The sequence below is a fragment of the Amblyomma americanum genome, chromosome 4, assembly GCF_052857255.1.
Source record: "Amblyomma americanum isolate KBUSLIRL-KWMA chromosome 4, ASM5285725v1, whole genome shotgun sequence".
NCBI classification, from domain to species: Eukaryota; Metazoa; Arthropoda; class Arachnida; order Ixodida; family Ixodidae; genus Amblyomma; species Amblyomma americanum.
This window is the reverse complement of record NC_135500.1, coordinates 209,462,183-209,483,155: the sequence shown is the minus strand read 5'-3', so window position 1 is coordinate 209,483,155 and position 20,973 is coordinate 209,462,183. Positions and strand designations below refer to the sequence as shown.

At 48.4% G+C, this 20,973-nt stretch overlaps 1 protein-coding gene across 1 annotated transcript in view; it reads right to left on the bottom strand.

Annotated features, from left to right (window-relative positions):
- The window catches only part of LOC144129225 (solute carrier organic anion transporter family member 4A1-like), an 82,986-nt gene that overhangs the window by 9,281 nt on the left and 52,732 nt on the right, over window positions 1-20,973 (bottom strand). The window contains exons 2-4 of the mRNA XM_077663219.1: window positions 2,046-3,011; window positions 1,664-1,763; window positions 918-1,039 (exon numbers count right to left, since the gene is read on the bottom strand). Coding sequence (XP_077519345.1) covers window positions 918-1,039; window positions 1,664-1,763; window positions 2,046-2,802 — 979 coding nt within the window. The 5' untranslated portion in view covers window positions 2,803-3,011. The remainder of the gene's footprint in view (window positions 1-917; window positions 1,040-1,663; window positions 1,764-2,045; window positions 3,012-20,973) is intronic.

Here is a 20,973-nt window from a genome sequence, read left to right as displayed (position 1 = left end):
CGCAGGATCAATGGTGGAGTGGTCGTTCCTTCGGCGAGCACAGATGGCGCTACGGGTCCGATTGCTGCGAAAGCTTGCCGTTTCGGTCCGCCGTCACCGCAGATGTTCGAGATTTTCGAATAATTCTGACAGAATTATGCAAATACCCCATCTAAATGTAGTATAAAATAAAACTAACCGCCAATTGCCACCTGTGCGCGAAAATTGAGCCCGAACAAAGCAACCGAAAGAAATTTTTTTCGATTTTCTCTGATTTACGTAACAGTCAATATATCAATCGTTGACATTTCTAAGTTCTTTTTGTCGCCCTCTGCACGAATAACTACCGCTGAGCAGTATCTCAATAACTCCGTCCTTTCACATGTACTCTCTAAACACGAGTAAGCCTATGTGGGAGTAAAAAGTGAACAAGCTGTCCTCTAGCGCAGTTCTTTTAACAGGCAGGGTATGCTTCCCATGTTCCGGGGTACACTTCGATCAGTAATTATACGAAATGCTTACCCTTGTCACCGGAGGTATATTCCCACTGCAAAGTATAGTAACCTGATGCAGTTAGCAAAGGGAGGACTCCGGACTCCGGAATTGTGACTCCGGAGGTCTTGAGGTTATCAAATAGGATAGATTGAAACCTGGGTAAAATCTTCGTAACTGCTAGAACTACTGGTTTCCGTTGCCAACTGTAAGTGTCCCATATTTTTAGTGAGGGAAACAGCTTCACTGCTTGGGCAGAGTAGCCTGCTCCTTAAATTAAGAGCGGTAGAGAACCGCTTATTCCTTTTTACTCATTTTGTGTTTAAAGTGTATGTCGTAACAAGCTCCTCAGTTCCTATAGCTGTTGTGTGGCTCAAGAGCTGCAGTATATGTACACAGCAAAGCAGTAAGGACGAGATTAGGCTTTTACGATGAGCGTTGTTTACCTGGGAGGACCTTGGGGAAGGCACTAATGGGGACGGCAGCAAGAAGAGCCGTTACGGAGGACACGACGAAACCAATCCACCAGGCGCCCACCCAGACACCACTGGAGGGCGTCAAGCCTAATCTGTTCGGGAAGAAAAAAGAGAGATAACGTTGTCACTACTGGTTTGTACAGTGCAACTGGGCGAAAGTGGCGCTAAAATTGCAGGCAGGACAATATTCCAAACCAGTCCCTGTGATGCCTCGTATTTGGTGAAAACGAAAAGCAGGTAAGAACTGCACACATTCGTAACTGTTAACCATACAATTAGGTACACTCAGCTCCTGCTTATCGCTGATCGGTGTTCGGTGATCGCTGATCTTCGCAAAGCGATTCAGGCTATGTGGGACACCGTAGTGAAGGGCTCCGGAAATTTCGACCACCTGGGGTTCTTTAACGTGCACTGACATCGCACGGTACACGGCCCTCTAGAATTTCGTCTCCATCGAAATTCGACCGCCGCGGCCATGATCGAACCCGCGTCTTTCGGGCCAGCAGCCGAGTGCCATAATCACTTAGCCACCGCGGCGGCTGTACACGCAGCTCCATCTAACCACCATGTTCGCTGTAGCCGCTGCACCATCAGTAAGGTGGCAGCCAAGCGTTCTGAGGAGAGTTTTGTGAAATAAGTTACAGTTCTGAAAAGTAGTCACCATCCAAGACGCTAACACTGAAACAACCCGTGCACAGAACTGCATGGATACTCACGCTGAAGCATCTACGGAGAGGTCGGTGTATATCTTCAGAAATTGGCCGCCTAGAATATAGCCAAGTGCAGGGCCGATGATCGCCATGGTATAGAAAATACCTGCGACAAGAACAGAACGGGTGCAAAGGTAAGTGCGCGCCTGCGTATCATTTGCATACTTCCAACAGCGAATTCTCTCGTTTCAGCAGGTGGCGCTGCTGTGAGGTCACCTGCCATACTTGCGCTGATGCGTACGCTCACAAATGGCACTCTTCGACAGCGAACAATAATAGTTTGCAATGTGTTTAACTACAAGTTTAACGAATTCAAATTTTCTAGTCTCTTGATGCATCCACCATGCATGACTTCAACAGCTCAAGGAAGTGTCGTCGGTCGACGTACCAATGTACACAGAGGACATCTTCGTGGACACGATCTCGTCCAGGTAAGTACAGCCGAGCGTGAAGAAGGGTGTCGCCCCGGCGCCGTGCAGCATCTGTCCCGCGAGGAACATGTACTTGTACTGGTTCAGGGAGCCCACCTCCCTGCTCCCGCAGAAGCCCTCGGTGGCGTTGGCCGCCAGGCGGCAGAGACTCTCGCGGTCGTCCTCGGTGCTGAAGGCGTACGTACCGGCCAGGAAGTGCGGCAGCGAGAAGACGAAGGCACCGAGGCCCAGCACGAGGCAGCCGACGCCCACGAACAGCGGCTTGCTCCGGGTGCCGCCGAAGTAGCTGATGGGCGCCAGGAGCAGGAAGGACGCGATGTCGTACCCGCTGGCCACAAGGCCGCTCTCGGAGCTGCGCAGCTGGAAGCGCCGCTCGATGGTGGTGATGACCACGTTGACGAAGCCGTTCACGATGAGTCCCTGCAGGAACCCCGCCCAGCACAGGAAGAACAGCACCCACGGAGGCGTGCGGAACCGCTGCAGCCAGCTGGGTCGTATGCAACCCCAACCGCAGGTCCCGCCCGCGTCTTCGTCATAGTCGGCGACCATTCCCCTAGGATGCACTGCGGTGTCGGGTATACCCACGGGGTCTGGGATGACAGGAGGCTTGCCGACCACCAGGGGCTCGTTGCTTTGCGAGTTGGTCATGGTACCGAGGCTGGAGACGCTGTCGTCTCGCGGGAACCGCTGTCTGTCTCCGCTGATGAGCGTCATGGCTCAGTGCTTGCTTGGCTGGTCGGGCTAGAGACTCAGCGCGTTTGGCAGTGGTGGCGGTGGCCGAAATGAAGGTTTAGCCTTGCGATGTGCGCGCTCTGCTAAAAAATGAACGCTGTGTGCCACACAAAGCGTGAAGCGGTCCCTGCTCTGCAGTCGTCTCCCGCGGCCTTCCGTCCTTCACTGCAGCGATCCTTAACTTGGTCCTCCTGCGAAGACAGTATAATTTTTTTCTTAATAACGTCGGTAGCTATAACTTCATACCCGCGCTTCATTTCATTTCATGTCATTATGTATAAAGTAAATAAATATAAGGAGGTACAAAAGTGAATGCAGCAAGTCCTAGAAAATGCCCACAACTTGCATGCGTCCTTAGAAGCGGTCCCCTAAACAATTTACACTTGTCATCTAATTGATCCTCTATATAGCATCATAAACTGCAATGACTGGAAAAATCATAAGCCCTGCCGTTACATCCGCATCAAGAATAAATCGGTCGAAACAATACATCGCTAAGTTATGCGCATTTCTCGAGGCCCGAGATTAATCGTTACGCGCGGTAAGCACTCTCGCTGCCTAGGGGCAAATCCTGATAGATCAATTTCCTCTTTTACTACGTGCCTGTCTTAACGTGGAAGCGGCAAGAGGAATTGTCGGTGACCGCAATTTGCATGTAATGCGACGCCATCTCTGCGTGTCCCCTAAAAACCGACCGGCTACAAGGATAAAGAATAATTGCAGAAACGAAAGCAGTGACGGGTGAAGCGAATCGCGAGAATGAATAAAAATGCTCCAAATTACAATCTCTCGATCAACAGGGATTTCGGGCGAACACTGCAACGAAGGCAACGCAGATTCACGCTAGCTGTAGGCGTTAAGCCACAGAGTAAACGATGTAATGAAAGCCGCCCGCTCCGTTCGGCAGTAATCCATAGGATTTATCTTGCCGCGTCAGCGGAAGAGGAAAATGGGAAAAAAAATGCCGAGGGTAGTCACAGATAAAGTATAATTGCCCCCCCCCCCCCCCCTCTTCCTCAGCGTGCCAGCCACAGCGCGGACGCCAAGAGAGATTGTCCCAGAGGTTTACCAGCAACACAAAAAGATGGTGATGTAAAAAAAATGAAAATCAGTGCGCAGGGATGACACACTTGCCCCTTCGCATGCATTCGGCAAACTGTCTCTACTGACAGCAATGTAGCGATGTAGAAGCTATGCGGACGTGCACGCATTCGCCGCACCCCACCGCCGCTCCGCAAAACCTGTTTACACGTGACCAAGCCACAACGCGGGGGATTAACTCTGGCTTAAGCATGCCCCGTATAATGGATGTGGGACGACTCGTGAAGATAAAAACACTGAACGGTAATGAACGATGGTTCCGCCAAGCACCCGCCCGTAATATTTATCGTTCACGTCAAGTTCGCACCGGCCGCGAATATAGTCAGGGCAACGAAGTAAGCTGCTCCGCTGCTCCGCGAGCTACTGAGGGAAAGCCTTCTTTAAAGGCAGACCCAAATTTTAAAGCATTTATTCTATAAGATCTCGCCTAGTCGCTCTTGGTCAGGGACATCTCCGTTTGAATGCTTGACGAAGAACATCGAATCAGACCGGAAATACGTCAAGCTTGGGCAGCAACAAAGACTAATAGCTGCTCCTGACGTCTGGAAGTTAAAGGTCAGCAAACTGAGGAGCGGAAACGGTTGTTGACAGAGTGCATCCGACAACCTATCCGGCCTTACACCTTCCTCTCTTAAGAGGCGAATTACCCTCGCTACATCAATTTCAGAGAAACTTCAACAGCCGTCAAGCGGCACTCCTAATTTGCAGAAGTGGGCATTTGACCTTAAAAAATCTGGACCTCACCTCAACCTCAAAAAGAATTTGCCGACCTCACTCAACCTCAACCTCATCAGTTGAGGTCTCATTAGACGCCCTCACCACACTTTTCCTGAGGCCACTGCTGACCTCACTCAATCTCACCTCAAACTCAAATTGTGAAACGAAAAACAAAACAAAAAGCGATTAAGAAGTTTTTCAATTAAAAACACTTCTGAGCATCCTGTGAGACAGGAAAGCCAAAATGATGATGGTATTATTTAATAAGGTTTGTACAGAGACTATTGATGTTGCTCGCAATAGGAGAAGCTTATAATCTGGGATGAACCCTCAGAGAGTATATGGCCTACGGGAAGGGGTGTCCAATACGCGGTTACCATCAGTACGTCGGTGAGTACTTTAAATGTGTCAATATTTGGCCACCTGCTTCGTGCATAATTGTTCGTATTTGAAGCATCCCGCTCATTCACGCACGAACCGGCAATTGACAAACACAGCCCTTCTACGCCATCTACCAGAAATTGGGAGGAGGGGGGAGGTATTCACGATGCTCTTTTCAGGCTTGACAGTAGTTACCGAATATAAGGAAACTGGTCGTCGATGTACTTTCCAATGCGACGGTTATGCAGACTCATGTCAGTATATTTGGATGTTCTAGCTATATCCGGCATAGCGAGAATGCTCTTTTCAGTCCTCTGTATGTTGCCTTCGAAATCACTTAACAAGCTGCGACTGCAGTACACCAACAGAGGCACGTTGTATTTAAGTCTGTGTTGAAGCGAGCGGCTTCTTTTATTAATGCAAAAGCATTAGATGGCTCACTTCCAAGGTCATATCCGCAAAAAGTGTCTGAAAGAAACGGCGCCATGTGACTTCACGAGCCGACGAGTCACGCGACGAAGATGATGACGTCACACAATCAATTAATGCTAATTAATATAATTAAGTAACGTTAAGACTAATCAGGATAATTAGTTATGTCGCCATGTGAGTGTGACGTCATACCAGGTCACGTGCCAGCGATGTAATTTCTCGTCATACCAAGCCTCCATCCACCCCCTTCCACCTCCCTTTCAAGATCCATACGGATCCCACATTACTACACATGCGCGCATGACGCATTAAAAAGAGTGCCCACAGCCCGAACCACATTATGACATTCCGATTGTCCAGCACGTAAACGCGCCAGATCTCATGTATGACATACTGCAATGATCACGCAACGACAGATGCCTTTGACTCTGGCGATGATGACGACGCTAACAGTGTATCGTTAAGAGCCCGGAGAAGTCTGATATACCGCTACCAAATTTAAAAGTTGCCAGAATATTGATTAAATATTGTACATTGCCCAGCAACCGAAGACAATTATTGTGCGGGAAAATAGGAATACCTGCAGCTAATAATTAAGGATGATGATGTTGATGTACCTGGGAGCTGAAGACCCTCCCCCGTTTCCGCCACTTCCCTCCAGGTGGCGACGGTAATGGCTTCGAAATCCTGAGAATTCTGATGACTCGGAGAACCCGCGGCATTTTGAAAGAAAGGGCTAGATTACGTCTCCGGACACTGTGACAACTATTAAAATCACACGGGTCAAAACAACTGGCCTAGAGTGGGCAGCGTGAACCAATCTGTCTCTCTGTCAAGAGCACCATGGCTCTCCGCTCAAATTTCCCCGCAGCGAAATCTTTTTCCGAGCCCACCACACTCCGGGGAAAATAAAAACCGCCTAAGTACTCATACGCCTCAAGAGAATTCTAGGCACCATTTCGTCAACCAGCCTGAGACAATTAAGCTGCTTGAAGTCAGTCACTTGTTTTCCTTCCAAACTGAACAAATCAATGGTACGCCAGCATACTCGACGTTTTTTACCCACGAGCACCGCGCGAGAATTCTGCAAAGCCGTTTAAGGCGAACGATGGGTCTCTGCAAAATCGTTAAAGGAAAGATAACGTGTAGTGCCTGGTCGTCTGCGATGCAGGCCGCCAACCTAACTGATCCCACACGAGAAAAGAAAAAAAAACAGATAATGATTAGAAACATGCAAACAAAAATCGCGCACTAAAACAGAAGCGAACGAGAGTGTGCCGCATTAAACGTCATATTAGAAGGTTTTAAACAGCGACTCAATAGCACAGCGCGAGCACGCAATCAGTTCTGTTCACACATCTTAAATTAAAAAAAGGAAAACGAATCAGCTACCACATCACCATACATTCATTATAGTTATGCATATTTTACCGCTGTAACACCGCTATGCTGGTACTTTCGCCTCATGTTACGGTGTTTCGGCACAATAAGCGAATTCCCGAGAAGGAACAAGGAATCGGAGATCAAAAGAGAGGTTATTTGGAAGGATAAAAAGTGAAATTATATTTGCATCTGCTTGCATTATGGAACGGGAATGTACCGAATTAGTGTGAGATTCGAAAGGGGAAGTCACCGATCAAAAATTTCGACGGTGTTATACAGGTTTTTCTGGCTTCGTGCTTTTTTGATCAAATCACCAGGTGTCCTTGTTAGGAACCACCTGAATCACATTCGCCTGTGCCGACTACTCCTGTTTCTGTTAAGTCAGCTTGTAACGTACAGCAGGATCCCTTTTCTTCGACTGCAAGGCAAGAGCCGTGACGTCAGCGCCGGCAACGAGCATGAACCCGAAGCAGTCTTGCTTGGGGCCATCCGCGCTGCGACGAATTTATTGCGTGCTTGTTGGACTGAACTTATTTGTTTGCGGCATCAAACAAAGCTACCGCGGGTCAACGTGAGTTAGGTGCTTTGCGCGCTCCCGGGAGTTTGAGCCGACCGGTAGGCAGCCGGGTGCTACGCCAGCGGGGCAAGGGGGAGGGAGAGTGGCGTGCTGTGACAGTAACACTCCTTTCAGGAAGACCACAGGGGTGCGTCTTCCTGTAGGCTCGGACTGAACGGACATTACAGCGCAGCATTGGAAGCAAAGAGGGAACTGTGGCATCCGGTTGTCCAAACAGGGGAAACCGAACACCAAGCGTCACTGCATGAACACTGCGGTGATGCGCTGCAACCCCGCCTCGGAAGCGGCGCTGGTCGGAGTAAGACGTGACAACTGCAAAAAGTCTCGACCTCAAAATTTCTACCTTACTGAATGACGACCGCACTCAACCTCAAACTCACGCATGAGGTTGAGGTCTGATTTGCTGACCTCACTCACCTCAACCTCACCTTACGATGTGAGGTTGAGGTCATTTCGTGGTTGAGGTCGACCTCATGAGGTCGAAACCTCGTGAGGTAGCCCACCTCTGCTCCTAAGTGCTCCACTCAAACGGCCAAAAACTTGCCTGGAAAAAATTTCATTCTACTTAAGACGCAGCACGCAGAACGCAGGAGAAAATGAACGAAACATACTTCAGTTAGCAACACAACGATGTGAACGCAACAGATCGATTTCCAAGCGAAGCTCAGTGGCGAACAAAAAATCTTTTAAATGTGTTTACAGTCATGCTTCCGGCGACTAATTACGAACCGAAACATCTTACTAGTTTTTAAATGATGCGCTTCTCTCGCACCATTCCTGTTCTAATTTCAAGCGCTGTCAAACACACCCGACAAAGGCCAGTGACACGATGGGGCTTACAGCTGACTGCCTGAGTCCAGCTGCCACCAAGCAACATCGCGGACCGTTGAAGTGTTCGCGAGTCGTCGATCTAACGGCAATCTATTATTTTATCTATATCATCAAGGTTAACTCCAGAAGAATGACAGTATCGCTCTAGTCGTCAAACTTGAGGGCTGTGTTCTGCGATGATGGGTTGTTGATTGCCAACGAAAGGCTCTCGGGCAGCGCCTTCATATATGGCCGCCCAGTCATTGCCGCTTTGTATAGCGGCTGCCACGTATGAGTTGCGCGCCACGTTTCACCGAACAGCTGCGACGTGAGAAATCAACTGGGAAGAAGTCATAAGGCCGGACGCTTTTGTTCATTCCGCATCACTTGCTCTCTCACTTGCCCGAGAAACCAAGTGAAGCAAGCGTTCTTTCGCTCTCTTTCTTACCCTCGCCCGTGTGCACGTGTGGGACCGTTTTCAATCGATTCGAGCCGGGGAGGGAGAAGTCTCTTTCTGGCAACAGTGAAGATGGGATATTGCATCCATTTATCAGCGCCACTGACTTTCCGCAGTCGCTAGCGCTGCAGAAAAAAAAAAATAGAAGCTGGCAGGGTCGATAGCTTCCCATCTGTTGCCGCCGCCAGTTTTGTCTTAAGGCTTCTCTGAGAAACTGGGACGCCGTCAGAGTTTGTTCTGCTTCCAGGACTGTGTGTTTATGGCTGGATACATTCCCGAAAGAAAGGTTGCCAGTGAAAAAACGCAGAAAGCTACCGCCGGGCAGGGCAAGCCAATGGTTCGATGCCAACCCGTCTTGGAAGCCACCGACCAGCCTGCGTGCCTACTTGCTCAGAGAACGGGGCATGAACAGTGTACTTCTTTCAGGCCTCTGGCCTCGTGAAAATAAACAAGCGCCCCGATAAATTTTTTTCCTGGAGTAAACAGCGCCGTGTTGCACTAGCGCGACTTATGAACCTGCGAAACGAGAAAAAATAAACGAAAGTACATTGAAATTGAGAATCAACGTTAAAGCAAACCGAAGAGAATTTCATGTTCGCCAATTTAACCTTGTCAAAGAGAGTACCACTCAATGTTTTTTTTCTTCTTGATATAAAGCCAGTTAATTCGGCTGAGCCTCTCATGAGCCCTTTCGCCAAAAGTGCATTTGTGCACAGTGCAGTTTGCCTGACAAGGAGCCACAGCAGCGCGACCGCACGCAATGGTTAGATAGTAGCAAGTGCTGCTCGGTGAGTATGATCAGCGGAAGACTACCCGTACAGGAGATTCCCTCAAGGTCAGGACATACGAAAGTGAAGAATACTTAGAAAATAAAGCCGCATATGATTCGTTAACGTAGCGAACAGCATAAGGCGCAGCCCCTTCACGTCGATTAAAAATACATTTCGTAAACTGACTGCGCCGAAGGCCTTCCAGTGTCACTCGATTGTCTTCAAGTAGTCCACTCTTTTCTTTTGAAGCGAAAAGCTTCACTACGCTAGCTAAAGCAGTCTTCGGGTAGGCAGCACGAAAACTTTGAACAACCTTCAGCCCAACCAAGGATAGCCGTGTATGACCATATGTGGTACAGTTATGGTGTCTAATCCCTGACCCTTGACCTTGACCCATGTCCTTTAGTTGACCTTTGAAATTCGGTGAAATCTTGGCTGACCTTTGACCTTAAAGCATCCGGTGGGGTGATGTGAAGGCAGGTGATGACATCCGATGGGGTTGTAATACCATGTGTTACCACGTCACAGCCACGTGGTTGTGCGGGTATATATAGAACGGCTGTCGCGAGCATGTAGCGGAGCTGCCATGGACGAGCCTCAAACGCCTAGCAAGCGTGCTTGCTTTTCGCTCAATTCCAAGGCTAGCCAAGTTAATCCACTGCCATTTTTTTTCTTAATAGAAAACCAGACTTGGCGTTACTAAAGACCTTTCTTCTCACTCCTTCCCAAGGCCGCCATTAAGGAAAGCTTTGTGAGGTGAGGTTATCCCACGCCTGGGACAACCGTTAGCGCCCTATAATCTCGCAGACACTACCCCAGCGTCTGCAAGAAGAGGACCCAAAGGGGCCCGATTGGCCGCGAGGGGTCTGTCGGGGATGCTCGGTCCGGATATACAGCAGCTCCAATAGCGAGCGACGAACGGCTTCCGCAGTCAGCAAGAATGTGGAGGACCCTTTCCTACAGCCACGCTTTTGCAGTGAGCTCTGGGGGAGGGGTAGCACGAAGCAGGCACAAGCTGGAAAAAAAAAAGCGATCGTCTATCTCCTGGCACTTTTCCGCACGTGCGTTCCTGCAGACAGAGCTTTCCCATCTTTCCTGCACGTGCGCCCATAAAAAAGCCCGTAACCAGCCGCTGAAAGACGCTCGCTGAAAGATGCTCGCTGAAGGCGCTTCCTGCCAGGGGCGCCACTGTTATGTTTAGCAGTCGGCAGGAGGCAGACCCCAATTGGAGTGATAAAAATCGTGCTCGTGTCTAGCGCTAGTCGGGAAGGGTGTTGGTCTCTCAAACAGCACGATAAAACGATCTGTACTCAAGCGCGTTTCTCTCTCTCTCTGTCTATCTAGCACGACGGACTTCGGCAACGTGATTTGATGACAGCATCTGGACAATGAGGGATAGAAAATCTGAAATATATTGCCTTACGGCGAGAGCTGTTAATGGGAGACTACGCTGAGTTGTGTAACTGAAGCCCGTCGTAGTAGTTCTCCCTTGGCTTGGCTTGGCGCCGATCTGCTTGGGCGCCAAGCCAAGGCAAGCCAAGAGAGAAGAACAGAAAGGCGAAGAAAAGAAGAAGAGACAAAGAAAAACGAGATAAAATGGAGAGACACAGACTTTGCGAGAAAAATGAAAACAATTAGGAGAAGCGAAAAAGAGAGAGAGAGGCATGGAATTACTGAGTAAACAGCGTTAGGGCTTAGGCTGTCACTTGAAGTTCAAGCTAAGGCGAAGCCTAGTTTAAGTGTTTTTTGCGGCGTTTTGCTCCTATGTTGCGAGGAATTTCTTACAGCCGCTCAGGATACGAGATCGTATTATTGCCGTACGAGCGATTATCTGGCATTCGAAGGCTAAAAAGCCCAAACCCCATACAGGCAGGTAATGAAAGCAGAGTAGGTGTTCTGGTCAAAGGTCCACCTTGAACTTGAAAAAAAAAATCAATGATGAGACGGTCAGGTTCCTGGCGGTAAAATTAATGTAACCAAAATCAGGCGAACGGAACCACAAGGTTACAACTGGAGCATATAGTTAGAAACTCGGGAGAACGTTTCAAACGTTTAAACGTGACGCGTATAGAAGCAGTATCAGCGCAATGCACGCAACTGTTATCGAGACTATGAAACGGCCATATCATTACTATTGAGAAGCCCAGCCGTTGCACTGCGGCAAAAAAGTTCCTCTGCTCATTTGCGGAAAACCACTGACGTGAAAAGGCCAGTCAGGCTTGGACATGGTTCCAGACAACGATATGCTATAATCATGAAAAGACGCCAAAGTCCTTGTTTCCATTCCTTCCCAGTTAATATTCCATCGCTACAGATACTTTTTAGAGGAACGTCGGCCGTTCCTTCTGTGTGGGAATCAACGTCCGCTAGATCGATATAGAGCTGAATGTAGGTGATACACATTAAATGTCCATGGGAAAGGGTTCTCTAGAAGTGTAAACATGGCCATCCAGTAAGAATCACAATGAAAGGTAGTTTTTTTCTTAATTTTATTCTGCTAGCAATAAAAGAAGGCAAAAACAATAAATTTCCGCAAAAACTGCACGTTCTGCAATTCTTTACAGATTCTTCAACGAAGAGCGAAGGAGACGGAGGAATAATTGAAAAGTTAAAAAAAAATACTTGAAATTTGATTCGGTTAGAGTTAGTTTCACGGCACTATCTTATTTGGCGAGATAGACAATATCTCGAACGTAGCCTAGTCTTATAGGTACTGTGTTATGTCGCTGGTCATTTTGTACGCAAACACGCTCAGCAAACACGCTCAATGAAACGCTCAACATTCTTTGCTCTGTGAAGTGTAATTTTACGCTTTGAATGCAGCTACAGGAATAATACGCTGGTGAACAATGAAGTGCGCTACGTAACAATACTTCCTACGCCACGCGATAAAGGAGGCAGATAAATGCAAGCATACTTCGCGCCCTCGACACATTCCGCCCGTTTTTACAGCCTCTCTCCCACAGGACTTCACATCACCTGATCCTTGCTTTCCCAATACAAAAAATGATTGCTTCTGTTTAGCCCAAGATTGCAGGAATTCCCTAGAACTTTTATCTCTAGCCGCTGGCAAGACAATACTGCCCCAAGGAATTGCAATGCCGACATGTAAGCGCCAGAAACGTAAACACACTCGAGATATCAACGCGGTACGATAAGCGCACGGCTGTTTGCGCGGCGGCGCCCTGCGTACGAACCCTTCGTTGTACCGTGCTGAAATGGCGGCGCACCTTTCCCTTATCGGCATTGTCCACAACTGATATGACCGAAAGCGGGCCACAGCGCCAAAAATTGGTCGAAATACCGTCCTGTTCATCGGATTAGTTCCTCGAAAACTGACGAAGGTTACACTGCGGGATGAAATTATTGGAAAAGAGTCTAAATTCCAGTCACCCGCAAGCAGTGTCATAGTCTGAGTCGCTGACCCGAACAGACAATGAACGCCGTCGGAAGGCAAGGCTTAACATTAGATTGTGCATACTATCGTCGGCGGATCTCCAGCCAACGAACTTCTCAGATATACTAGAATGCGATGAGGTGAGCCCTGAGCCCGCGGCCGCTGTTTGATATATTCAAGGCCCACTTCGGTAATAAAGTGGCTGCGAAATTTGGGAGATTTAATACACCTAACGCCTCCTGCGCACGCCTAGTGGCAGGACGACCAAGTGGGCGGTAATCTGAATTACCGTCAGGTCGTCTCCACTATGCTATAAATCTCTTTATTAATTGCGCAGCTGTACACGCTGTCACAGCTTCGATGGCCTACCGCAACGGCCAGATTTCCACGGAGGCAAAATATAATGGGAAAATACCCCTCCACAGGGCGCGCGTTAAGGAATATGGAAGCCTCCACCACGGTTTCCTTCATATTACAGACAGTAGTAGTTCGTGGGAATTACTACAGCTTTCCTTTTCTTTTTCTTTTTTTTGTTTTTCACCGTCTGGAAGGCAGGACGAGGGGAATAATTTTCAATGTAATAGCAACAGTCTGAACTCAGAAGACCTAGTTTCAATTCAATTCAATTCACCTTTATTTTCAACATTTCGCAATGTTGACGGTCTTCCAGGCAAAAAGCTGTCGGGACAGCTTGACGAGGCCTGAAAGCCGGCGGCAGGCAACAGTGACAGCAATAAAAAAAAAAGTTATACATGTACTGTTATTTCGAGAAAGACACATTTTATCATAAATTTACAAATATAAGAGCAGAAGTGAGAGTAAAATAAAAAAAGACATCAAGGCGTTATACAAGGACTAGCGTATACATGCACACGAGATTACAACTAAGACAATCATTGCACTCAAGTTAGACATAAAGCTAACATTACTGTGTTTATAGGATGCAAGCACAGGTCACTCTAGAAATATTGAGCGCAAAGCTTTGCGAGTTATTACAGTTTGTGGCGCCAAACCATGCCTGGTAACTAAATTGTCAAAAAGGTTGTCAAGAGTGGACGGCACAACTTTTTTCTTCTCGCTAGATGAAAGATTTTCGCTATGGAATACGTACAGAATAATGTTGAGCTGCGCATTTCAGAAACGCCAGCCTCGACCTCCTTTGTTTCCGTGCCCGGTTCCAAAGGCAACCTGTTCATGCGCTAGCATCGCACACACAGGAGGCGCCACTGTTTTTTCTGCAACTTGCTTGAACGCGCCACTTCCTTCAGACCACCGGATGCTGAAGGAACGCCTCCCCACACCACGTCAGAAACGAGGCGGGCGACAGACGGTGAGGGCGGGGGTACAGGAGCCCGGTTAGTGCTGCCCCGGGAGCGCACGCGAACAATATCCCATCCAATCAACCTAAGCAATCTACGGGGGAACCATGTGGGCCCCGAGATCTCATTACGGTAAAATTGAAGGCGCTGGTCCACAGGGGGAAATATCCGCAGGGAAGGAGCGAGAATGCGTGCCACGTAGATATCCGGCTATTTCCTATTTACGCGCGAAAGGTTGAGTAGATTTTGCGTTTCCAAACGCAACGCCGTTTATTTATTTATTTTTTCATGGAAAATTTCCAGCTTCGCAGTTGTCGATATTTGTATCAGGGGAAGAATGTTGTGCGAAGCTTCAGTGATACCTCTGCGCGGAATTGCTGCCGGCATTGAGGCGCAGATGAAATTTCTGCGACGCACGGCTTGTGTTATATAATATATGAGCCAGGCATTGCACTTACACAATATAGCCAACCAATCTGCCCCACAACCCCCCCCCCCCCCAAAAAAAAAGGCAGGTGCTGACACGAGAGACGAAAAAAAAAAGTTCAATACGGTTAGCTGGTTTTTGACGGCGACGACCACATGCGAGCAAACTCATGGGACAACCGCGATGTGAGAGAAATTTCACTACGAAAGCAGCCCGGCGCACCACCCTGCCCTTTATTCGAGCTGCTGTCGGGATAGAGAGTTCAGCAGCTGTCTGCAGGGGACGTAAAATCACATCACATAGCGACGATGTTTTTGCTGTCTTGTCAACGACGCTGTACAACCCGTTGCGAAGAGGTGTGCATGCGTATGACGCCACACCCCGCTGAGACAAAGCCATCAGTCCCTTCCACCCATTTGATATAGGATGTCGCCCCAGTGAAGCTTTCCGTCCCTGCCTCAGGACCACACAGCGATTATCCGGTACCGGTATTTCCTCGGAATCATCATCGCGCAGCAAAATAAAGCCGCACGCAAAGCGCTCCTGGTAGACACGCGTGCCTACAAACAGCGCGCCGCACGTGAAGCGCTCCTGGCGCGTGTCTACCAGGGGCGCTTGGAGATACAATAGATCACGGAGACTCCATCACATGCTCTTCCCCTCACAACCCAAGGCTTTGGATGGAAAAGAGGCGTCAGTACGGAGAAGCAATCATATCCTTGGGTTTGATTAGACGCCGGGACGGTAGCGCCGGCAGTAGCTGGTTCAGGAGTTGGGAAGAAGACCGAACGGTGGGATGCAGTGGTACACCCAAACAACCTCAAGTCGTCGGCCTCGGTGAGGCTGGGTCAAGAACCCCTCTTTTCTGGGCCCTTCCCCGCGACCGCCTACACTGCAGATATAAATTAACACGGGACACTCGGCGGCATCCGAACGCTACGACCCGACACCTTTCGCGTTATTCTCTCTCCAGGCAGCCGCAAATGTGGCTGCGAAAGACCAAGAACATGAGCTCTGGCTCATAAAATGAATACTACGGCAACAAAGTTTCCCGCCGTACCAATGTATTACAATGCGACTCACGTAGAGACTATTAAGAGCTCTTCGACATTTTATCTCCTGTATAAAGGCAGGTAAGGCGGAGCCGCTTTGTGCGACTTGGAACGTGCCGTAGAAATAAACCGAGGGCGTGTCACATGACTTTGCCTCGAGATAACGCAGTCACCGCCGAATTCTTGCTGCCGCATGGAGGCTAGACATAATTAATTACAGAGACACTTCTGAAATGAAGACGGGCGAGTTTGTAATGAAGGCTGATCTCTCCGCTGATAAGACATGCGACGATCGTAATGAGGTTGTCTAACCGGAGTGCTATATATCGCCACGAAAAAAAAAAGAAAAAAAGAGACGGTAACTGAAGAACCCCCCAGAATGTGGCTTAAATGAGTCTTTGACGGGACACTGCAGCACATCTTTGTGATCAGCATGCACTGGACGCGACGCGGTATCTTATCTTTCAAACTTCGCCGCCACATTTCCGCAAACTCTGCTGCGTGACTTCCATATCTAGAATGGCGCTCTCCAACTCGTAACGTGCGCCCGCTAGGATTGAAAGCCGGCCAAGATGCACTATATCTTCAGTGCCCGCTCCAAGCAAATGCACGGCGCAAGAAAGGCCCGAGCGCTTTCACTTAAATGGAACACCCCGTAGAACAACACCACCACTCAGACTGAAGGTCACGAACTTCCGTAAGCGACAAACCGGCTTCGCTATAAACCGGAATTGCTTCGGCGAGCCGATGCTCGCTTACGCCAATACCCCGCGACCGATGCCAGCTCCCTCCCGCAACGGCGCGTCGGGGTCTTTGTTCGCGAATAGAAAGTCGGGGAGGAATTCCTTTGGGACAACCAACGCTGCGTGGCGGTCTCTTCGTGACAGCTGAAGGGACCAGCGGACCGCCTCTCATGGGTGCCCTCCCCGAAATACCGTGGAAAGCACTGAATAAGCAACAAAACCAACGGGATGGGATCGGTGAGGCTTTTTAAACATCCCATGTTGCGGGTGGTCACCTCCGCATAGACATTCTTACGCAGTTCTACTGCACGGTTTTGGTCAGAGCGCTCTCGCGGATTAAGTTGGATAAACCAGAACTGCGGATAAGCAAAACAGGAAAAATAGCCTTGAAAGTTGGCTGTAGCTTGTTAGCGTAGTAGCCGCATTTGTGAAATAATCATCGGGAGGATAACGGAAAGATCGTTTCAAGCCCATGCATCTGGAGCTCTGTGACTGTCTCACTGCGACGTGCAAAAGACGCGCAGTATGTGCCAGAGCGCAGGAGTACTTCTATAGCACCGTTACACTTGCTATTTTATTTCCGTATGCTAGCACATGTGTTATGAATAGCGGGTTCAGGCGTCAACCAGGTCCAGACTTTCTGAACTCTGCGGAATGAGCATTTCTGTATGCAAGGCACGTTTCAGTTTGGTTGAACCCTATACGATGCTTTAAAATTCAGCCAGAAAAGCGAAAAGATCGCATTCGATAATAACACCCCAAGGCGTCTCCTCTGTCCGCGAGGATAGCAGATCGCATTCCCTGGCTTGAACGAAGAATAAAACGGCTCAGCTAGTGACAGGGCTACATACCTCGTGCATCCTCGGATAATCCTGTGCACGCGTAGCAGTGCAGGTACAACAGAGAAATAGATCATGCTTGCCTTCCAGAACCGGTTGCCTCCGTGGATATATTACTGCTTCGCGCGTTCCGAAAGCCCTCCACTACGGCACCTCTTTCTTCCTTTCTTCTTTCACTCCCTCCTTTATCCCTTCCCTTACGGCGCGGTTCAGGTGTCCAACGATATATGAGACAAATACTGCGCCATTTCCTTTCCCCAAAAAACCAATTAATAATAAAAGTTCCGAAACCCTCCTGTGGCGGCGCCATGCAACATGCCAACGTCAAGCTGTTCGCATTTGTTCGCGTTAATTTAAGCGCGCAAATTCCGTGTATACACGTACAAGACTGCGACCGATAACGGCCTGCGCTATACTGAGCCTAGAAATCCTTGATTTCCACGAACGCAGCCAATTGCGATCGCCGCGGGATCGCTGCAAGCACTGCTGCATGAAGTATTTCGTGCTTGTACAATTATTCTGTTTGACCACTGTTTAGAATTCAGCCTCTCTTGTTCCTTCAACAGCCAACCGAAGTTGAGGCTTTTGTCATTTTCAAACAAGCGTAAATCAGTCAACGAAATCGTTTCACACGGAGTCTATTTTTTACGCTTTTTGAAGCGCAGTAAGTTTCCGTCTCCTCCGAGTTCAATTAGCAATAAAACGATATAACATGTGCGAACACTCAGGGAGAGCAATATGGTTTATGGGGGTTTAACATTCCAATGCGACTCAGGCTATGAGGGACGCCGTAGTGAAGGGCTCTGGAAATTTCGACCACCTGTGGTTCTTTAGCGTGCACTGACATGACAAAGTACACGGGCTTATAGAATTTCGCCTCTGTCGATATTCGACCGCCACGGCCGGGATCGAACCCGCGTCTTTCAGATTAGCAGCCCAGCGCCATAACCACTGAGCCACTGCGGCAGAAGAGAGAGAAAGAGGCAGTGATAAAACGCCTTATAATGCCACAATCAAGGTTACGAGGTTAAAGGTTCGAGAGCTGGCTCGAATCGACCAACTCTCCCAGCGTAGAACGTAGTTGTGGTGCGACGGCTCGCTTAGGAACCCGGTCCCGTTTAATTCACTCATTCCCTCATTTCGCACATAGCCTTAGAGCAGGAGTAGTGATGAAGTTATAGGAAGCAGTAATCAGTATTAAAAAAATACCAACAGCAAAACACCGATCGTAACCAAGCTTGAGCGGCCTACAGTAACAGTTTGGGTACGAGCACTCCATAATATACTGTTTGTCACTTGAACCAACTCCTCAACGCATCTCAAAACTATGTGTTACAGGAGCTATAAATGAATGCCGTGAAGAAAAAGCGTTTCAGTCAATCGCGGTGTGCGCAGCACAAAGGAATCAGTTTTAGAGATTCATAAAAATACAAACTTATTCGACATCAGACAACTGACGTCTGCGTGCCAAACAAAAAAAAAAAACAAACTGATCATTGTTTCTACTATACGCGTTCTCTATGCCGTAAGGCACTGTAAAACATTTAATAACCAAAAATGACCAGCCAACGTTGCGTAGCTCACGCTGCAGAGTTCAACGCGCTATAAATTGGCCGGTCGCGCGCTGCACCTTGTTTTCGTAAAGTGTGTTAACCCGCTTTCCTTGCATTTTCTTTCCGCTCCTGTTTGACAGCTTCCCCGCGCGCTCCTACCCCCGCTTCCAATAGTGTTACTTTTGCGCAGTCTCGGCACGTGCGACGCGCCAACAGACGCAAAGTGGAGGGCGGGCAATAAAAATAATTTCCTCCTCCCGTCGCCGGAAGTCTCCCGCGGTATATAAAATAAATAGAGGAGGAGGGAGAGCAAGTGGAAGAGAAACGCTTTCATTCTGAGCGCCCTACCGCGCGTAGCGCTGCTCAGAAGCCATCGGCCTAATGGACCGACCGCCCTGGCCCCCGGTTGACTCAGGCTATGCAGGCAAAGGGGGGGGGGGGGGGGGGGGACACTACCTCCCTCGCTCCCTGCCTTCCACTTCCCTCTCTACCAATCCGGAGACCGGAAGAAAAATAAAGCCGTGAGACACACGGTGACAATCTGGGTCTTTTCGCGCCACGATGCCGCTGTCGCCTGTAGCGACCCGAGCGTCATGCGTATACGGTGGAAGGCTGCGCCATCCCCAATTCAGTTTCCAGTCGGTTGGTCCCGCCGCTCTCCCAGGGTTCCCGTAAACATTTGTCAAAAGCTCAGTATTTACGTTCTGTGCGCAGTGTTGAGGAAACGGTGAAACTACCCGTGTCGCCACCAGGTGGCTTTTCGGAAGCGTGGCTGAGTAAACGCTTACAGCATGAAGCAAAGAATGCGCAGTAAATAAGTAAAGGACGAGTATTACTTCCAGTGGAGGATGTACGTCATGAAAAGGGGATCTCAGACAGTTGGATATAAACGGGCATCTCCTATTTTTACGTATTTTTCACGTAACTTTTGAAGGCACAACTTGGAAAAGCAGGGTAAAACATAGCAGTCTAGAACATTTATTTGTCTCAAAGGAACCCTACAATGATGTCTCCTGAGTAACGCAGACGGCATGGAATTAGTTTGACTTACAGATGGTACACTGTGCTCTGGCTAAGGCGAAGTGTCAATGGCGGTGGTTATAGCGGAACATCCTAAGGACTGAGCCTGTTATAAAAGCACTGATTTCACAACAGAACGCTGGCAGGTCAAGCGAATTTTAATTTGAACGCACAGACAGATCAGCTAACGAAACATCTCCGATAGAAAGACTTGTAGATTTTGACCTGCACGGTTTTTATGGTATGCTTGGTGTCGCTTAGATTTATGTTTTATTAGTTGCAAATGGCAGCCAAAGAAGAAACTAAAATGATCAAACCAAAGCGATACCATGACGGCTAACACGGCACTAGTCGCGCCGTATCGTCATACGTAAATAAGCTGTCAAGAAACCGATACCATGCGCTGAGGCACAGGGTCCACATTTCATATCACTAGTCTTCACGCTGCATACGCCGAATTGGCTTCATAGAGTCACTACTAGGACACATCTACAGAAACTCTTTGCCATGAATAATTGAGATTTCTTGTAACACTACAGTTGTGAGCAAACAAAAAAAGGGAATGAAGCTTGGGCATTCAATTATTGATTACTCCATAATTATGTGTGAAAAGCACAGTTTCTGTGTTTCTAGATATTTTTCCGTTTGTTCCGTAATATCCAAAAGTTATTCTCAAATTAAGTCGAGTAAGAACCAGAAATTTCGCAATTTTGTGAAAAACGTTTCTTCCTTCTCATATTGCTCAAGACTGTAGCACAGCGTACTCTAACGCAAACGCAGGTTTAGCAAGAGCTACGCAAGCTTCTAGCCGAGTACATAGTCGGAGACCTTCCTTCCATTTTTACACTGGTCCGATATTTTTGCTCAATGAATGAAAAAAAAAAGATTTTAGAAGAGAATGGACTGTGTCGCGTTTATGAAAAGCAGGTGGGTTAGGGACTCGGGAGGAGGATCCTTGTTTGTACCTCCTCACAGACGCGATCAGCAAGAAGAGGTTGAACGCAAGCAATGTTTTGATTGATGCACTCGAATTTGCTCGTATCGGTCGCAGAAGAATCGCGTGCACGAGATTGGTTACGAGACTTTTTGGCGCGTGACGTCAGCTATGATGAGCAGCTTGATTTCTTTTATGGTAACGCTAGTGAACGAGCATGCCAAGCTTATCAATAAAGGCA